Source organism: Cryptomeria japonica, chromosome 4, assembly GCF_030272615.1.
Source record: "Cryptomeria japonica chromosome 4, Sugi_1.0, whole genome shotgun sequence".
NCBI lineage: Eukaryota > Viridiplantae > Streptophyta > Pinopsida > Cupressales > Cupressaceae > Cryptomeria > Cryptomeria japonica.
This window is the reverse complement of record NC_081408.1, coordinates 525,167,552-525,189,577: the sequence shown is the minus strand read 5'-3', so window position 1 is coordinate 525,189,577 and position 22,026 is coordinate 525,167,552. Positions and strand designations below refer to the sequence as shown.

The following is a 22,026-nucleotide window of genomic DNA, read 5'->3' as shown; positions in this document are numbered from 1 at the left end:
TGGGAAAAAAGTGGGGCCCTCATAACAGCGGACATGTGGCAGGAGGATGAAGGCTACAAATATGACATGGATGCCTTGCTCATGGTTCAATAGACCCAAGTGGAAGAAGAGGTGGGGCCCACATTACATCAAGATTGATCAAGGGGTTAAGGGGATGAGGTGGCCTATCTGTGCATGGTATGTTTGTGTGGCCAACTTGGAGGACCATTTTATTATGACAAGGTGTTAATATTTTTCATGTTGCCCTGCCAGTGATTTGACACAAAATAGCAAGAATAAGAGATTTTTAATGGAAGCTTCTCGTGGTGTGATCTTTAATGTTTGGAAAACCTTGTGAAATCTCATTATTGGTACTATGGATGAGGGTTGGAATTATCAATGTTTAATGCAAGTGCCAAGAAATTATTACCCTCCATTGGCATGCATTTAACCTTGTCTATCAAAGATAAAGACTTTAAGTTTTTTTACTGACTATTGTTAGACAATTTGGGAATGTTAGGGCTAAGTCTCTGGTTTGGGTTTCTTCCTGCTACAGTGTTATCCATGATAGTTTTGGCCATGGGTGGGGACATGGTAAGAATTGAGCCTAACACTCACTTGAAATTAAAAAACAATGTCATAGTATGGCATATCTACAAGGAAGGAGGAGTGGCACGATTCATTGAAAGCATAATTGAATATGATTAAAATATGTCTATCTAGTTCGACAGGTCGTGGGAAGATAGGAGGATTAAGGTGGGGGATGTTTCATTCAAGGTTAGCGGTCATAGCAAAAGCTACAAGTCTCTCCACCAAAGGAAGAAAATGAAATAAACAAAGTTGGGTGATGGATAGTGAAAGTCTCACCCAATTCTTTCACTTCATGGAGGGTTTGCTAGAGCCAACTTGTCGGACCCATGGACATAGGTTTGCCTTATGATAATGAAATTATTTACTTTGGAAGGTAGGTTTGAAGTTTACTACTATTATCACCTTCCTTTGCTTAATCATTTTTAGAATCATGAGTTGTTATCCTTGCCATTTTGTCTTGTTAAATTCTTTGAAAACTGATGCAGGAGCATCCCCGATTCATGGCAATCTTGCATCAACAAAAAATATTTCCTTTCTGTTTTGCTTTCTGTTTGCAATTTCAGCGTTTCTTTATGTGTTTCTTGGATTTGGCTCACCGAAACCTGTGGAGTTGGATTTTGCTTGAAGACTTTATCATCTTCCTTATTCCTAAACCACGAAGCATTTGGATCATTTTCCGGCAAGTTATCGCTACCGGTTTACGAGATAATTTTTTGTTACCGGTTGCTTGGACCTATTTGCATTGGTGATCTGTCAGATCCTTTCCGTAGCTTGCGGAGCCCTGGGCGTTGATTCCATTGTTCCTTGGCATGTGACCGACCTTCCCTTTGATTCTCACTTCGTCCTTTGGATTTTCCAGAGGATTTTCTTTGTCGGAGGCCGACCTTGTTAGTTTTTACACGTTAGGTCTTGTTCTTCGGGTTTTGATCCCTTTTGGGCCGACCGGATCCCCTTGGATCGTATAAATCATTGTAATAGAGCATTAGAATGTATCTAAGGAGTTAGACATAACATAGAAGCGAAAATATTAAGTTTGAGGTCTCGATTGTGACCCGTTCTATATTTTGAGCATATTTTAGCAGGCCTGTGAGCCGATTACTATAACCCGGTTGTTACCGGTTGGTTGTAATCAGTTTTCATGATATAATTTAATCTATTTTTGCATTGCCTCCATCATGTCCTTGTGTTTCTGTTGTGTTTACTCTTGCTTACCAATCTCGAATGATCTCTTTGAGGACCCTCCTAGCCAATGTTTGCATCAAAAAATCTAGTCATGATGTTGTTGAGATGGCCAAAAATCATGGTAGAAAACTCCCCCCTCCAGCAAGGGTTGATTTTCTACCTCTATAATTTTCACTTGGCCCTTTGCTTGCCTAAACAATTGATGGCCTCAAAATCCCCCCTAATCTAATTCGCCCCCAAATGTTGCTATCCTAGATTCCCCAGGCTCTAGTAAAAAGAAATGCTTGTGAATCCCTATTGCTGCCAAAGCCCTTCCTCGTCCCGACTCCCTTGTTACCCCAACCCATGATATGGTGGTAGAAGGTATTTGTGTCCTCAAATAGTTAGCTGCTACATCCTCTACAAATAAGAAAAGGAAACCCCAGGGACCTTCCCCTTTGGCTAAAAAATCTAAGGTTACCATCGAGGAGGAGCGATGCGAAGGACGAGGGGTGGTGAGGATGACAACAAGAGTTGGAGTACCAATTGGAGACACTCTATCAGATTGGTTGGGCATATGGTTGGAAAAACTGAAGGACAAAATTTGGTTGACTATGAGGAGGAATTGTAGGACAAGGACACTATAGATAACGAGGATGCTGCTAAAGAGGAGGAGAAGGCTGCGAAGGACACAAGGAAGGAGGAGAGTTTGACTAAGTCCACTAGTGACAATTCATTGCACATTGGAGGTGATAATAATGAGCCTTTAGACATGACCTTAGAGGCTATGCTAGAGGAAGAGGACATCCACCTAGGGAGGAGCCAGAGCAATTGTACTATTTGTAAGATTACCGTGGAGAACAGGGAGGCCTTGAAGAAGAAAGTGATGGATATAGTGCAACATATGGTTAGTGTCTCCAAGTTTAGCTTGAAGGTGATGCATAGCTCAACCACCTTTATGTGCCTAATGCAAAAGAAGGTTCTCGGTAAAGATGTTGAAAAAGAGGGAACTTATAAGGAACTCTTTAAGTTCATCATTGAAGATTGGAGCCATGTGCTCAAATAGCCACTGGTTGGTTGGGATTAGTTGTTTGTCTTTTATTATATTATTCTACTAAGACTTTTATTGTGTTTAGTTTTTTGTTAAAGACTTTAAGTTGTTTTTTGATATGCTGAAAGTATGCTATTTGTAAGTGTGCTATCAGTTGTTAATGCTGCCTATGACTGTTAGCGTAAAGGACCAACACCCTTGTTTTACTACTTTTAACATAAAATACATGTTAGTATTAATTTATTAGATGTTTATTAATTGTTAAATGATTTAGATATTTATTAAATTGAAAGACTTATAAAACCAACTGAATATAATGATAAAATATATTAAAAGAAAAAATTATATAATTGATATGTGGAACCTCTAACTTTCCTTTATATAACAACTTCAATAAATTTTATTCCTACCTATAACATCATTAATTTACTACTTGTTAAACACTCAATTACAATATATCCTTTAGGTGGCCAATATACAAAAATAATCAATCAATAATAGTCCTTTGTAAAAAGGCAAACATAGAAAATACTTTCTATATTAGCAACGGCAAGAAAGTCATTCGAAAGCAACTTTGCTGGCAAAATTTAATTATATCATATTCCCAACAGGCGGACCCCACCAAGCTATCCATCCTTTATTTTTTATTTAAATACTTAATAATTTCTTTTAAAGAAAATTTAAACAACTTCTGTTCAATTTGGAATGCTGGAAATGAGAAGGTGTACCTAGTGCGGGGAAGTTACCTATATACAACTTTAATTCCAACACACATTCCATTTAATTTTCCAATTATTCCTTTTCTATCATAATTGATAATGCAGTAGCCTAAATTTGACTATCGAAAATGAAAACTTAAATTATATAATTTAATTTTTTTAATGTATATTAATTTTTTAAAATATAATTTCTTTTACATTTTATATTAAATTATAGAGTTATTTAATTTTCTAAGGTAAAAAGTAGATTGATTTTTTTAGAAATTGAAATCCAAAGTTTGAAAATTGATTTGAAGAATATTTATTTGAAAATAGAAATCTAAAATTTGAAAAATATTTATTTTTTATATTTTTGATAGGCAAGGGTACAAAGTACGAATACATCAACTCACGAAGACGAGGGCCTTCACAAAATAGTTTTTGCTACAAAATAGTTTTTGCTACCTAATACGAACACGCATAAATACATTTTTAATTAATAAAAATAATTTTAAAAAATTATAATACATTTCAAAAATTTAAATTTTGATACTTAATGATAAAAAAATACCATTAAGATTATCCAATATACTGCATTTATTAAATTACACTCCAAAATTTAAATTTTGATACATAATAATAATTAAAAAACAGACCATTACCGTTATCCATTATACCTAATTTATTAAATTACAACCCTTTATTATCTTTTTTGAAAATTTCGATTGCATTCTACGGCAAAAATCACAAAATCGGCCATACGGCTATCAAATTTAGGCAGTGAATCGAAGCGGCAATTTCTTTCTTTCTGTCATTTTCTGTCATTTGCTGCCGTTAACGCGGGCACGCGTTGACGGCAATTTAATCCCTTGGTAAGCGTCCATTCTCATTCCTCTCCCATTTTCTGTGGATTTTGTTTCATCTGCTGATTAATTTTCTAATCGCAAGAGATTACTTGCATTCTGTTGAAGTTCGTGCGATTCGAACCAGGAACCTTTTTCCAGGTTAGTATCGTTGTCTTCGAGAGGGCCTTCAGGACCTTTGATCTTTTTTCTGTTAATTGACGTGAAGCTGGCTGTTTTGTCTACCATCGGAGGTTTTTTTGCCTTGTTGAATTGGATTGCCCAAGGATTTTTTTTGTCTTTCATCGTTTATTAATTGAAACAAAATCGGCCGTTTGCTTGGCATCACAAATTTCGTTATTCTGTCTTTGTAGGTATTCTTTGTATTTCATCTTCTATCAGTTGACGTGAAATTGGTCGTTTGTCTGCTCTTAGAGGCGTTTTTGCGCTGTTGTGGTGAGGTTTTTCCGTTGCCTAGGTAGACTCAGTCTTCTGTCTTCTGTTAATTGACGCGAAATTGGCCTTTTGTCTGCCATCAGAGGATTCTTTGCGCTGTTAATTGAAACGTTTTTCAATGTCAAGGTTTCCTTTGTCTTTCCTCTTGTATTAATTGAACGAAATTAGCCGTTTGTCTACCGTCGAGAGTTGTTTCATATTTATTTTATTTTTTGCATTGTTGAAGTGAATTACCTATGAATATCTAGGTATACTTTGTCTTTCATCTTCTGTTTGTTGACACGAAATTGTTCATTTGTTACAAACCTTCAGAGGTTTTGTATTTTGTCGATGCGAATTTTTCTTTAATACCTAGAATTTTTATTTGTTTTACATCTTCTTTCAATTTATGCAGAATTGGCTTGTTTGTATACCATCAGACGGTTTTTTTATACTCCTAAAGTGGATTCTCCTTATACATTGGTATACTGTAATTAGCGTGGCATGTTGAAGTGAATTCACATTTAATTTCTGGTGTAATCTATCTTGATCCTTAAGTTTTCATGGGTAGTGACAACATGGTCGTCGTCTGAAGCAAATCAATTTGTTGTAAAAAGATTTTAGTTAGAGAATTGTCAAATGTTCTAGTCTTTTAAATAGTTTGGGAGTAGATATTTTAGTGTCCATGGATGGAAGAGATTGTTTTATGGCTTCTATGATTTATTTTATCATTGGTCTGTTTAAGTTTTTAATCATCAGATTACATTCTTTGTGGTTGATTCTGTAATAAATTGTTAAATAAGTTTTAAATGGAGCCCCTATGGCTTTAACCTCCGACAAAATCCTTAAACGTGCTGAATTTATTTCTGAAACTATGAGCTTATGCAAAAAAACAATACTTCAAGAAAATGGCCGAATTGTATTGAAATTCTTGAAAGATTAAACTATTAAATATTATTCCTTATCTGTTTCAGTTTCTTAGAAGTTTGATTTTACAGTTTTGGGTTACTCTTTATCCCTTTTGGCATTAAAGAGGAAGGAATGCAATCATATTTGCCAGGAAACTCCATTATAGGAATGTAGGCCACGTACCTCTCCCCCTACCCACAATTTTCTGGTGATTACACTTACATATAAAATAGCCATCTCCTTATTTGTTTACTTGTGTATCCTAATTTGATTGGTGTCCCTGTCCTCATAACGGTATCAGTACCCTTGCATCTCCTGGTATCACCGTGGAACATATCTAATATTAGATGATTCGATAACCAAAATAAATAGCTATTAAGAGTTATTGAAGCTTTTCACATTGACCTTGCCCATTTATATGTGCATGGCATGCATGTATATGTAAAATAGCGTTGGGAGAAATAAGCCAGATGAATGAACATTTGAGAGTTCTTGCAAATATTTTTTTCCCAATATTAGATTTGAAGCTGTTTGCAACTATTAGGCTTATGTTCTGTTCACATAATGAAATTTCTGGGAATTTGCATAACACAGGTTGCTAGGTGTATAGAGGTTTTCGTAGATTGGGGTTTAATACTATAATGATATGATTTTCTGCATTAAAGATTTGTTTATATTTTTATAATAAATGTGGTAATCAGTATCATGATAATTCCTCTCTATATTATAGTGATACATCAACTAATTTACAGTTTTTGATACGCTTCACAAACATGTGTCTAATACAAGCAAAAATTGGACAGGAAAAGCAAAATGCGTCGGTGGCTTTGTTGTGCTTGTTCAGTCGATGATGCTCCTGAACAACCGGAGAATCAATACTTAAATGCAACAAAGCCCTTCCCAAATGGTAGGCTATTATATTGTGCATCTCTTTCAAAACCGAATTATCAGATAATGATTTTTTCTTATGATGTCATAAAGTGCTTTATGTATTCACAGTTGTGTAACAATCTTAAACTTTTTGTATATTTCCTTGCAGACAAGGATTGTATCTTTTAGTTTGTTTGGCTTGAAATTGTGACCTTTTTGCCCCATCAAAAAAATCTGAATAAGCCATGTAAAGGCTTATTTACATTTGAAATCATTTTCTTTTGGATTACAGTAAGCGAAAAACAGCCTAAATTTAAGCTCATAAATATCATATTCTGCCCCAATATGCACTACATTCTGAGAAGGGTTTGAACCATTTCACAGATATGCAAAAATGTTATTTACCAAATGTCAACATGTATTAGACCCAATATATTATGGTTTTAGTGTTAGTCTTGCCTAGCAAACTATATGGTTGACAGTTTGGAATTTTGGAGACTTTAGGTAAGGTGATGCAGATGACTATCCATATGTTGTTTCTCCCATATATTCAGTCTCGCTGTAAACAAAAATAAGTCGCAAACCTTGAATCTTCCTTTACATTGCAGCAAACAATTATAAACTCTGGATGGAGAAGTGACTTACATAAGGATGAAACACACGGGAAATTGAAGCAAGCTGTAAAGACCACTTCCAAATCAGATGCAGCAATATTACTGTCTGTAAACCTGAAATGTTTTTTCACTTTACAGTAATTCATTAAATTTAAAAAATGTCCATTATTCTGGTTTAGGTTGCAGATCCCCCAAAATCGCAGTACCTAGTGCTTCTTAAACTACTCTTAACAGGAAGTTAGGTCTAAGTAGTGATTTTAATTCCTTCTAAACTACTCTTGAAAAGACAAAAAAACTATTATTTTCGGAAATACACTGAGTGACATGATTATAAAATCTTCCTGAATATCTCAACAAAAGTAACAAAGAAAAGTCCATTCTGGCATGCTTAATGAGGAGGGTTTGTTTTCCCAAGTGGTCCTATAATTTTGTGTCATATGGTGGCATAGCAGGGCTTCATAGATCAAGATTAGCCTGGTATTAAACAATTTTGATCACTTGTATTTTGTGATTTTTTTGGAAAGAAAAAAGTAAAACCAAAAACTATATTTCTTCCCGTAAGTTATGTATCAATTTTTCTCTTGCCAAAACACAACAAAAAATAGTACAAAAGAAAGATACATATTTTCCAAAATATTTGCCAAAACACGAGCAAATGGTAATGGTAAATTCTTGATTTTTTTAATTTTTTGAAGACAGATGCTCCTATGACATATTCAATAGTTTCACTGCATCTGACATCATTTTGTGATCAATACTGTTAAAGCATCTTCATTCATTTGTTTCTTTCAAACATGATCAGATTTATCTGAAGTAAAATTCTAATTTTTTTTAGCTGTATTTCAAAACTGGCTTTAATAAATAGTTAAAATTGAATACATAAATTATACTTATCATCTAACACTGTTGAGCCCCGTAGTTGATATGGTAAGATGGGAGTGTAATCCTTATGTTTAAAACTGTTGGAACACACTGATATGCTGAGGGGGGGGGTGCGTGAATTAGTATATCATCAAATCTCAACCTTTATTACTTCTCAACCAATTATCACTTAACTGTTATGAACATTAACATAATCATCAAAAACTGCAAACAATGGATGCAACCACACAAAACAACACAACACCACATTTTACGTGAAAACCTTAGAAGGGAAAAACCACGGTGAGCAAGCTGCTTGGATCTACTGCCCAGATCCAGCCTCACAAAGAATCATGAACATTACAATCAGTCATGAAGGCACCAACCTTTAGGAGACTCCAATCCCCTTCACAATACATCATTTATTTGCACCAATCCAAAGGAGACTGCAATCCCCTCCTCTAAGCAACAACTCAATACAAGAGAGGCACCAACCTCATACAAACCAAGAGGCACCAACCTCAGAACTGATTACAACACATAATAGACATCCTCTGTCTGAGATAGGATTAGAAAGATATCAGAAAGAGCCTTTGTTATTCTGCTTTGTCATTTTGACATCCTCTGGTCCACTTACTGTTTTATACTGCATACACCACCTCTGCATCAAATGATAGATCATGATTTGCAGTCTGAATAATTGAGCAATCTCCTCTGTCACAGATAACCTTAGTTATATCTCTATAATTACACAAACAGAATATAATTGTTCTTCCTTAAATACATGTTTGAGCAATTGGATACACCCATTATGTTGTCTTGAAAGCATCTAAACCGTCACAACCATTCTTCCATGTCGGCCTGAGACAAGTTAGACCCATTGCTTCACAGTTGGCTTCAAAATATTGAAATTCGAATTAGCAGCTAGCCGTTGAGCATGTTTGAATGTTGGTCGTCGATCTCATCCCTTTGCGACAGGATGAAGGCTCATGATGTGAGGTCACAAATAAACCAAAATAGACTTCCCGTTCAGGTCCGCTAAGAACACGTGACATGATTAGGCAATTTTGTGGCTACAAGCCTTGGTCCCACCAACCTTTCTCCGAAAGCATGCTAGCCGTAAATCCTCTATCATTGATTTGATTAGTCACCATTTTACAGTACTGCAACAATGAGATAAGGATCCTACAAACAACCTTGTGGGTGTGCGGGCATTGTTCGATCCACTGACATAGGGATGATGGGTCGTCATTCTGTGATTTTGCCACTAAAGGAGAATGGTCCCACACAGCTCTTGCGAACCCGCAGAAGCTGTTCAATCTCCAAGATCTGCTCTCAACCGTTGATCAAGCCTGTTAAATGATTAACCCTTCAACATACGAAATATTAAAGTCTTCATTCATCCTGTCGAATTGGTAACTGCTAGGCAAAGGGGCCGATGAACAACACGATCATAAAGGCTTAAGTGATAACTTAAGCATCACTTAAGCAACCGGCAGTGGGCAATACCAAGTCAACAAACAGATATAAGCTAAATGCATGTGCCCACAATATTAAGCTAGGGTTTAAAAGATATGAAATATAGAAACCCTAATCTGACCAAAGAGATTAAGAATTTGATTCCAGGGCCAAAACTGTCAGAACCAACTGATCCAACCAAACGAAAATATTTGTGACAACATGTCCAACACCTCTATGCCAATCTTCTGCAAATGTGATGCAACTTTAATCCTCTGCAATAACTAAAACAAGTCATGCCAACTTTTGCAAGTTGCATGACAACAATTGCAACTGCTTTGCAAACAATCTCCCCCTATGATGAACATCATAACAATGATTGCTGACAATCTCCCTACAGCCCTGCAGACTTGACATCAATGACAACAACAATTGCCAACAAAAACTGTACTATTATAGCTTTGTAACATCTAGGGCTTGGGTGGGTTCTGCTGTTAAATGCAAAAGATATCTGAACATAAATAGCACAGGAGAATTTATGTTTATAAAATCATTGCTGGAGAAGTAAATATATCTCAAATTAAAAACCTGTAGAGCGCATGGTTTTCACACGCGTTTATACAGTAAACAAGGCATCCTCCTCTAAATGCACTTACTTTTGAAATGGATACCCAATGGGGTGGCTTGCAAGACAGGCTTTACAATGTCCTCAAAGGGAATTCACTAGAGTTCCAAGCAAAGGGGGATGTTTGGGCCACTTGGAAGGAATACTCCTCTCACAAGTGATGAACTTGGATCTTTTCTAACTCTTATTTGCATTTATGCATCTTATAATAGAGCATCAATGGTCTCTATCCATATCTCTTTTGTTCCAGAGAACAACAGTAATGTTATAGCCATGGAGACCAGGATATATGAGAGCTGAAGAGGCTTGGAGTACCATTTATTTGACTTTGTTAGAAAATAGTATACAACTAGAATCATGATCCATTAGACATGCAAAGTGCATTGGTGAGATGGTAGTCAACTCATTGATGAGGGAATTTTGTTACCTAATAGTAGTTCATCAAGTCATTTTCTGATTGGAAAATTCAATAAAAAAATCTCTACAAATAAGAAGCATGGTAAGATTATGATCATTTTTAGTGTTATAAAAAGTAAATGTTATTTTGTTTGCTGGTTAAGAATTTCATTTATTTATGTGTGGATGAAGTAGACTCTTGTGAATATAAAGAACATTAGCAAGTTCCAAATTGTTAATCCTAGATGATTTTTGCAACAATATGTGACCGTAAGCCTTATTACCGTAAGCCTTATTCATTTTAAAGTTGGAGTTATTTACATATTAATTTTTATTCACTTCCTATTGCAATAATGTATTCATTTTCTCTCATCAGTAACTTTGTGTGTTCATCCTTACATCTTATGCTTATTAGTGGGATGCAAGTAAACAAGAGGATATCCATTTGGAACCAACTATTGAAGCAAGGAGGTTGAATTTTTAGGAGAAGATTTGGTCTTGAATTAAGATGATATTTAATGATGATATAGATTCCCCTTATTTGTAATGATTTGCATTAAACCATTGGATTCATCTGTGAAAAATTATTATCCGTTTGCAACACTATAGAGGAGTAAATAGAGACCTAAAGTGGGTTGGAATATTCATTTTAGTGGAATGAAAGTTTGAAATTTCATAATAAACTTTGTCTTGAGTCTAATAGATGATCATAGAAGATAAATAAAGAAGTTGACAGTTTGGGAATGGGGATGTGGTGCTGCTTTTTACAGCGGAACCACTAAAAAGTTTGATAGTCTAATTGCCACACTTGAAGGTTTCCATCTCCAAGTGCTACAAGCTGCTATACACAGCCATCACATATTTGAGAATAAAATTATTTTTTGTTTTTAATATGATAGGTATCTTCTCTTTTCTCCCAACGCTTCTTATATTTCATGCTTTCCTTTTATCCATTCCTCAATTATGGCAATCCCAATCAGTTAAATTGACAAGTCTGAGATAACTAAATCTGATCCATTCCTTAGTCATAGACAATCTAGTTAAGTGACAAGTCTGACATTACTAAATCTGACCCAGATAACTGACAGGAATACTCACTCCAACTCAAATGCCTTATTCCATTAGTTAATCCACTCCTAACTAAAGTAATTACGATTTATCTATCTGCTATTTCTATGCTGCCAGTCACTTACTCAACACTATGGATTAGAGGAGTGGACCCCATGTTCTACTAATGTTAAAAGGGGACATTACATTATGCTCTAATATGATATACCTTGGAGCCTAAGTTACCGGTTCGGGTTCGGGTTCGAAGAACCCGGTATGCCGGTACGGCAAAATTTTGAAAAGGGGTTAGGTTCGTTTGGGTTCATTAGTACAAAAACATGTAAATTTTTTTTATATATATATATATTTTGATATTTGTGAAGCCTATAAGCATGAATTAAAATTTGCATGTCACATAGCATCATATAAACAACAAAACAAACATAAGCTTGTAATCATAGCATCATGATGATACCATAATAGCATCATATACATCAAGTTTGATATCAAAATGACAAAATATTCAAGTATCATTGTTTCAACTTTCAACAATATAAAGTTTAATCATCAAATGGATCATCTAATTCATCCTCCTCCTCATTGACATTGACATTAGATGCGCCAATTCCACTTGCACTTGCACTATAAGTTGGCTCGATTTTCGAGTCATCAAGTGTCAATGCAAGAAGCTGAGAAGCAGGAGCATCCAAATCAGTATGCTCTGGCTCTATATCCCACATCTTCGTTTCCCCTTGTGTGTAGTCACGTTGTTTGTATGAAAGAAGACGTAGGTTGGAATGCACATATACTAAATTCTCCGCTCTTTTTGATAGCAGCCTATTGCGCTTTACTGAGTGGATGAAAGAGTATGTGCTCCAATTTCTTTTTGAAGCAGATGAACTAGCAACCTATAAAGACAAAGTAAACAATTAAAGTTATACATTAATAATAATAAAATTACTAGCAACCTATGAAGACAAAGTAAACTATAAATAAACAAAAACTTGTAAATTAAAAATTTTAATTAATTAAACTTACTTGTGATAAAACTTTTATAGTGAGGGCTTGTAGGTTTAGGAAGCATGTGCCATGGAAGTACCACCAGCTATGAGCATCCTTCTTAGATCTATGATGAAGTGCATCAACACTTAGACCATTCCTATTTGCAAATTCTATGAACTCATTTGTAACAACATCTCGCAAATCATCATTAGGATATAGTCTAAGAAATGCTGCCTTGTACCCATTAGATACTTCTAGATCTCTCCATGGTGGAATCCTTTCTGGTTTATCAAGAAACTGTCTGCTAACCTATAGTACTTAGGTGTCAAGGCATAGGCAAGAAGATGCAAAGGAGTGGTCATCTTATTCCACCTTTCTACAATAATTGCTTCCAGTTCTTTGAAGAATTTCTCCTGGGGGTCATTCTCTTTTTCATTTATAGTGACCTTTATTTTTTCAAGCATTGAGTCAATGCCATCATAAATCTCACCTATGCAAAGCCTATCCATGTTTGTATAGTGAATCATGCTCATGATGGGCTCAGTGATACTTAGGAGATATGTAACAAGATCCCACCATTTCTCATTCAATATTCTCTTCCTAATTTTTTCTGCCCTCTCAGTGCTACTCTGCTTCCATACAATCCAATTGGTGCTGATCACCATATTGCATAGTGCCACTCTAACTTTCACAAGTCGTCTTAAGATGATTGTGTTTGATGCAAAACGGGTCTCAGCAACCTATAACACAAATTATTAATTAATGCCAAATGATTAAAAAATAAAGCCAAACTTTAAAGAAGAAGACACAATATAGCTTACACAATGATATTATGAACATTGAAAATTAAAAAAATCAGAAAATGTAAAATTAAATTACTATTTCACTTACCTTCAATAGCTCCAAATTTGAATAGGTTCTAAAAATCCCTTGAGACATGTGGTGGTTTGTGATGAACATCTGGATGTCCTCAGCCTCTGCATACACATCTCTGATCCATTTTATTTTTTGCCCAATCCTTTGTAGCATAAGATTGAGTGAATGTACCGCACAAGGTGTCCAAAAGATGTGATCATAGCGTTGCTCAACCAACAAACCAGCAGCTCTACAATTTTTTGCATTGTCCGTTATGACTTGGACAACATTGCGAGGTCCCACTGACTCAATGGCGGAGATGAGAATTTCTGCAATAAATTGGCCATCTTTTATTTGGCCCTCACAATCCACAGCTTTCAAAAACATTGCCCCTAAAGGGGACACCGCTATGACATTGATCAAGGGACGGTTTTGTAGCATCTCTCCACCAATCTGAAACAATTGTTACACCTGTCTCAACCCATGAATCCCTTATGGGTTTCAATGCATCTTCAACCCTCTTCACCTCTTTCTCCAATAATGTTCCATGTACCTTCTCATAACTAGGGCCCTTATACCCTCTTGGAGTCTCATTAACACTTTTTATCATTTGCTTCCAATATAGGGAGCGAACAACATTGAAAGACAACCCATTTGCATAAATGCTCCTTACTATATCTTCGTCAGCAATGTCTCTACTCTCATTTTGGAATGTGGTTTCTAAAGGTCCCTTTGTTCTTTTGCGTGTCAAGGGTGGTTCACTTTGAGGTTCATTTGTGACAAAGAAGGGGTGGTCTTCTACTACAATATTGGGAATAGAAGGGGCTTGCATTCCCCTTGTTTTCTTTGATGTGGTTTGGTTCAATCTACGGGCTTCTCTCTCTTCTGCCGCCTCATGCTCCCTAATATATTTCATCACTGTCTCATTTGGTATAGGTTTACCATCTTCTCTAGGGCATTTTTTGATGCCTCTTCCTTTTATTCCACACAAATGGCCTACCACCCGATAATATGAACTATTACGTTCAATACCACATCCTTGGCATCTCCAACAAAATTCCCCACCTCCTGGAAGTTGTTTTATAATGTCAACATACTTCCATAAGGGAGAATTTGGATCATTTCTTTGTTTGCAATTGTTTGTTCATTGCCAATGGAGGAAGATGTAGATGCCATTCTAGTTCCTATGGCAAGAAATAATATAAACATATTCAAAAACAAAAACTAAATAATGAAAAAAAATTCAAGTTTCATGTTTGACAATTTGTGAAACAAAAATAGTTGGGAAAAAATGTTAAACCTACCTCTTGCAGCCAATGGAAGCTTGAAAATGTATGGAAATGATGCTGCAACACTTGTTGAAGCTTCAAAAATCAGTCTTCAACTCCTCCTCTTTGATCTTGGAAGCCAAATTTTGTTCACCATTTCTTCAATCTGCTCTCATAAAATTTTGTTTGCAACACAAATGAGGTGAAATGAGTGAATATAATGTTTTAGAAGTCATTTTTAGGGTATAAGTTTCACTTTTTAGCAGACGGAATTAATTTTTTTTTTTGGCATATAATTTGCCTTTTTGGGCTGCCCGGTTTCGACCTGGGTCTGCCCGGGTTTGACCAGGGACGGACCACCTCTAGGTTTTTCGAACCCTGGTCGAACCCGGTTCGAACCAGACCTGAACCAGGAGCCCGTTCGAACCAGGACCAGTACTTGGAGCAATCAGTACAAGTGGTGTTTGTCTCTGCTAACTCTGCTCACCTCTTTGACCTGTGTCATCTGTTCTTCAATTGTGCTAAATTGCTCTTTTCTTTTTTTTATGTCCTCAAACTTTCCAATCTGGAATTTTATTGGTTCCTCATTCAAGCTAGTATGTGTTAACAACACAGCATTTGGAAAAATTGATGCTGGAAGATATCAACTTGTCAAATTCATCTTTACAAATCAGAAGTGTGATAATTATTCCTGTGGTTCATTAAAACTTTGCATGTTCCTATCACACATGTCTTCTTCCAGTTAGTATATCCTTTAATCATTTTAACATCATACTAGTAATTGGACCTCTGGGTTCAATGGGCATGCCGATAGTTTTTATAAAACTTGTGGAATTTTTTAGATATATTTTGTAGAGTTTTAATTCGTTTGAATTATTTTGTTGTTGTCAGCTATATGTTGTCTACGCTGGCCTCTGTGTGATTTCTTTTTTGCCTACTTGATCGTGCACATGAAATCTGTGGAATGCCTAGTTAATTTAGGAGTTAGACTCACTACTATTGCAATTATATTTTCTGCTATGCACCCCCAAGTATCAGGGATTGCGATGGGGATTGCAGGGGACGACGAGACATGTTTCTAGTATGGAGATACTGTTGGGCCATTTTTTAGGGGACGGCAGTGGACAGCTTTTAAAACATATGGGAATTTTTAAAAATATAGAGAAATTTTAAATATTCATATCATAACATTGATAAAGCATTCATCATAGACACTGTAGAGGCTTAATACATAACATTAGACTTGAATTGATATTTTACATGAGAATTGACAAACAAATTAACAAAGTTTAAATGGTTTCGTTGTCAATGTGCAAACATATTATATAAGAATTATTACAAATGCCCAAAGGCTCCAAGTTTCAACTATATAATGACAAAGGCATAGAAAACATATGGCTGTCCCTTATCAGCAGATGCGATTGGTAGGTCTGTATCAAAATTGGAGCTCGAGTTTGATTCATTGCCAGTATAAGGGGCTGTCTCAAGCAAAGGAACCCCAACCAATCCCTCCTATGTCTCCTCCTCATCAATATGTATAGCATCTTTGGGATCAACATCCCAACGTAAGGCTGGAGTTTGATGATACTTAGGAGTCTGTCGATCCTGTACTTGCAAAGCACTGTGTACAGCCACCAACTTCTTCAATTGTCTAGAAGTAAGGTTGTTACTCTTGACTGATTGGATGAAGCTATATGTGGACCAGTTCCTCTCTGCAACAGAGGAACTGGTAATCTGTGAAAGAATACAATTGACAAGTAACCTCAACTCCGGTGCATTCTTGTCATGCCACGTCCACCATCCAATAGGGTTGGTTTGAGCTAGTGTAGCTCTATCCAACCTTGCCTCTCATTTGTTGAGGGTTGGATCACAAACATTGATGAATGCAAAGCCATTGTGGAAATTAAAGTAGATTCCTGTTTAGTATACATTTTCCCAAGGGCTTTCTTGAAGTTTTCTTTCATCTCTTCATCACGAGATGGAGGCACTCCCAACTTTTGCCACATACCATTTGGGCATCACAATGTACATAAGATGCTCCTCATAAAATCCCAAAGTAGGGTCTCTACTATGAATTGCTTGCTTGATCTGCCCAGGCATGCTATCAAAGGTCTCAAAAATCTATCCAAAGGTTACAAGAGTGAATATCAGCATATCTAATTACTCACACAATAGGCTCAACAGAGGAGCAAACATATCTTCTAGTGCAAACAAGTTACACAAATTAAAATGTTAAAAAAGAATGGAAATATTTTACAAGTTAGAAACATTAATAAATTATTAAATTAACCTTTAAAGTTAAATAATAAAATCAACAATTTTCTTACCTCATTGTGGACCACTAGTCATCATCAAGGATTTTTTGTTTCACACTTCTTCCTTCCACCATTCTTGCCTCTTGCCTTCTGCGCTACTTTGCATTGAATACCATTAATTGTAAAGCCTCTATGACCTCAAGCATCCTCTCTAAATGAAGTAGTTGGCATATCTAGTGTCTATGGGCTTGGTAAATTCCTTTCTCAAAAATGTCCTGAACAAAGCAAGTGAAGTGTGATGGTTGCAATTGAACATCTGCACATCTTTAGCCTCTACTACCTTTGCCTTCACCCAATCTATCTTCCCAATGTCCTTTAAGGTATTGTTCAATGCATGAACACAACATGGGGTCCAAAATGTGTGCTTATAAGCACCCTCCACCATCAATCCAGCTAACTTAAATACATGGGCTGAATCAGTCACTACCTATCCAACATTAGAGGCGCCAACCTCTTCTATGGCATTTCTCAAAATTTGAAATTGGTAGTTTGAATCCTTCCTTTTCCCCCAACAATCAATAGCTCTAAGAAAATAAGAGCCAACTGTACATGTGACAATAATATTGATGAGTAGCCGATGTTTGATATCGGTCCACCCATCCATTATGATGGAGCATCTATCCCTTATCCAAATTTTTCTCATATCTTCCATTAACACTCTCATCTTGGAATACTCTATCAAGGAAGGTGGTGCATAGCCTTATGTTTTCCAGGTGGAACAAATGAACGTTTGGTAGCTATCACATCTTTGAACATTTATTTAAAATCTGGTGGACATGCTACATGCAATTGTTCGGCATGAGCATAAAAAAAATTAGCAATAGGGGAATCAGCCACGTTTCAGGGATGGGGGCAGGGGTACTAGGGCTAGGGACATGTCCTTGGGGAGCATTGATTTTCTGGTATCTACTCCCCTCTCTTGTTGTTTTTAAGCATGATGGTATGGTCTAATTAGAATAAAATATTGGTAGTCTAGATTGTATTATGATTTTCTACCATATATTCTTATGGCATCTGAATTGTTTTGTTGATGGATGCATGTGTGAATTGTCTTCTTCCTTTTATAAAGAAGATTAGTCAAGTTGTATAATAACCTATTACTGTTCTCTTCTCTTGGCATGTTTAAGCATGATGTTATGGTCTAATATCGGTAATATAGATAGTAATTTCTACCATATATTCTGATGGCATCTGGATTGTATTGTGGATGGATGCATTTGTGAATTGGCTTCGTCCTTTTACAAAGAGGATTAAGCAAAGGCTATCATAACCTATTCTAACTTCTGAGATCAAATTAGAAACCATTTAAGTAAATGTTATAAACAGTATTATGGTTCTACTGTAAGATTACTCTTGGACTATAAGGTACTAGGATAGAGTATGAGATAGATTTAGGGTCATTGTTAGTAGTTAAAATGTCTCTCATCTTACACAATTAATTTTAGTTTCTTTATAAAAGTACTATTTGTATAGAAGAGTATAAGACTCATCATGTGGAAACCATGAGATGATTATTTTTAGCATGGTGGCTTTCATAGTTTTTGTTTTGTGAGGGATGAATCTGAGTTTGTTTTTATATTAGTTATATTAATTTTATTACTTTAGTTTCTTGAACTCTTTTAGTTGCACGTTATGGTGATAATATGTGAAATCAAATTTATGTTATTAGTGTCTCGAGAATGCAGAACATTAGTAAGAACATCTTATATTCATTTGACTTTGAATGACTTTAAAATAAGCCAAGTGAAATTTAGTGAATATAATGGGGACTTCAAAGGGAATTAGTAGTGTTATGTTAGCTCTGTCATCTTGAGATTCAGTGATTTTATGCTTCAATTTTTTACTGTGGGACTCCATAATTAACCAGCTTTTGTTGTAAATGTGATTTTTTACAATGTGTAATATGGGTACATGATAAGGCTTTTTCTGCAAATGTAGTGTACAGTTAGAAACTTAGAACAATCGTCAGTCTGGTGAACAACAATTAAATGCTATGATTTGACAAGGGTATGCATGAGAGGTTTATGAGCACCAATGTATAGTTTAAGAGTAAACTGAACCCATAGTTTGTTTATATTTGTGCTTCCATGTGAACTATATAAAACATAGATGACTCAAAATGTCTTGTCAACAAAACAATCCTTATCTTCTTGGATCATCAAATGCAGAAGCTAACTTTGCTCCCTTCTTTTGTGATTTTTTTTTAACTTCTCCCTTGTATGTAATCATCTAACTGGAAAAAACAAACTTCTCATTATATTTATTCACTCTCTCTTTCCTTGAATTTGTAGGACAAGTCCACCCCATTATCTTAAGTGGCTTTAAGAACTCTTGTATGGAATAGCGTAAATGCAATCTAAGCCCTCAAGAAAGAATATGCTTCTCAGATTGTTCAGTTATCTGAGCTCTTTTCACAGATATTTCAGTTATCTGAGTTCCTGTCACTGACATTTCCATCTTACCCAATCATTTACTTTACCATATAGAGGCAGGACTGTACACATTAATTATTTAATAGTTATAACTTATAACCATCAAAATGGACCTTGTCCTTTACTTGTGATAGCCAGTCTGTAAAAAAGGAGTTTTTAACTTATAATAAATGAAAGTGCTTCCTTTGTGACAACTAATGTTCTTTTATTTTGAAAAACATCTGTTAGGATATGTACTAATTTCTACGTTATTCCAAATCTAGTATAAATAAAATAACGTGAATGTTCTCTATACGTCAACTCAAGTTGCCCTTTAGCTTAATCTACCATGAGTTGGAAGAAGCAGTCTATAGAAGTCACCCTGAGGTTGAACCTGGCCCAGTTGTACCACCAAAATTTTAAACCTTGATAGAGACATGATCATGAAACATACCATCATCCTCACGAATTCAACTACAAACCTTAAATGGGTGGCATTGTTTAATTACATTGCAAGATCTAAGATATGAAGCAATCCATTTAATCAAGACGTTGAAAAAGTTAAACAGAGGTGAAATACGATAAAACAACCATTGTAATTATAAACACTCAATTTTCAACTCCATTGTAAGAGAAACTTGACTGCCTTTGTATCATCAACAAGAGATCGAACAGAGGATCTGGTTTAATAATGCGTAGAAACAAAGCTAATTCATGAAAGATGCTTGTTTGTACTAAAGAGGCAAAGGGCATAGTTGAGCTTGCTCTGAATTTTTCTGGCATGCATCTTCCACATCAATTTGGCATAGTGTTGAAAACAAAATGTGTGTGATTTATTAGAGTGGCATCTTCGTTGGGTTGAGATCTGCATAGTGTTGGTATGGTAAGGAAGTATCCTGGAGAGATCCTCTGAGGGATCCTCTTCTATAATGGTCTCTAGACTAAGAAGGAGAGAACTCTTGTCGGGCCTTGCCATCTAGAATGCATATGACCATTGTTGTGGAATGAGTGGATATACCTGTACCTCTTACTCCCTGCTGCGCTTTCTTCTGTAATGTCCCCTACTAGGAGGCTGCCTGCTTCCCAAAGGCTGACATACATTACTATGCATTATTATGTTTTAATTCATATTACTAAACTAATGAATGAATTATTATTCGTAATACATTCAATATTTATTATATTTAGACCCATCTTAATTTCTTTCCTAACTCTAATGAGGGATGGAGATTTACCGTCATAGGGCACTGACACCAATCTACAAGGAGGCTCCCTCAAGGTTTCAGGACTCCGTCCCTACCCCATCTTGGGCTCACCATCACTTGTGAGGATTTACTCGCCCCTCCCTACACACACCAACCTATCCTCTCATAGGCATTAGCAAATGAATTAAAGTCTAGGCCATTAATATAATAGTCTTTCATGTACTATGAATGTATATAAAATTAAGTATGTCTGTCATACATATTGCAGTCTATATTAATATTACTATTAAATTTTGCACAAGAACATTATCAAGCTTCATATATTAAGCATACATATTAAGCACATCCCCATGCATACCACAAAGAACAAGGATGTTAGTGCCTGTAACTTAATAACATTTCTGATCTGATCTGATCGATGGGGACGATATTGGATGCTTTTGATTCCTTTCCTTTATATCTTTCCATGTGAGGGAGAGGTCACACCTCTTCATCACCTCTTCATCATGTATGCCCTTTGGCAAGAGACACACCCTTTCACCATTAGCATCCTTTGAAAGAGCACAACTCTTCATTATTTCTGCCCTTTGAAAGGGACACAACCTTTCACAATCAGATCTGCACTTTTGATTCCCCAAATTATACCCCCTTCAAATGAGTTCTCCTCTCCCTTTTATACCTCATATTTGGGGGAGTCACAACTTATCATTTCATGCCTTTTGACCATTCATTAACTTTAATCAAATTTTAATTATATTCTTCTATATTTTAATTTAATTTTAATTTTTATTCTTTTGTATTCTAATGTTATTATTATTTACTATTAAATTATATTTCAAAGTGGGGACATTACATCTTCTCAAGCTGAAACCTGCACTTACTTTTCACTTGCCTTCTGATTTGTTCTTCATTTCTTGAGCAAATACAGAGGGTGAAAGATGTTATGAAATGTATGGATAGGTGAAGAAGAGAAGAGTGAGCAACCTGGGTTATGTAGTTCGCACATACCATTAATAGTTTGGGATGAAAAGTAATAGGATACTTTTGATTTATGAAGACACTAATCATAGTAGAGACAGACTATGGGGAAGATGAACATGTGGAGATGATTTCAAATGTCATGCAATATAAAATAAAATATTAGATATAGAGAGAAGCACATTTTAGTTATCTGGAAGTAGCATTTATAGAGTTTTGTTATCAATAATAGAGTGGGATAGGAAAATTGTCAAGGCTCTGAAACTATTTGTTGTTTGAAAAAGGGAAGTCAAGTATAGGAATTAATATAAAAACGTTGTATTTCAAATATTTTCTTGCAGACATTTTTTGGCTGCCAAGCTGTTTTAGATTCTTGCCATCCAAACACCCTTGGAGCAACCTCTGCCCTTAGGATTAGCCACCTCTGGGAAGCAGAAAGATTTGCATACTTTAGA

The 22,026-nt window shown here is 35.7% G+C and overlaps 1 protein-coding gene across 5 annotated transcripts in view; it reads left to right on the top strand.

The window, feature by feature from the left end:
- The first annotated feature begins 4,205 nt into the window (after positions 1-4,205).
- LOC131069020 (PTI1-like tyrosine-protein kinase 1) overlaps positions 4,206-22,026 on the top strand; it is a 77,887-nt gene continuing 60,066 nt past the window's right edge. The window contains exons 1-3 of one of the 5 annotated variants that reach the window (XM_058004311.2): positions 4,228-4,352; positions 4,452-4,484; positions 6,470-6,573. In XM_058004311.2, coding sequence (XP_057860294.1) covers positions 6,480-6,573 — 94 coding nt within the window. In that variant the 5' untranslated portion in view covers positions 4,228-4,352; positions 4,452-4,484; positions 6,470-6,479. Of the gene's footprint in view, positions 4,485-4,696; positions 4,779-4,881; positions 4,905-6,469; positions 6,574-22,026 lie in introns of those variants that run through there. The other 4 variants (XM_058004312.2, XM_058004309.2, XM_058004310.2 and 1 more) reach the window with 4 other exon arrangements.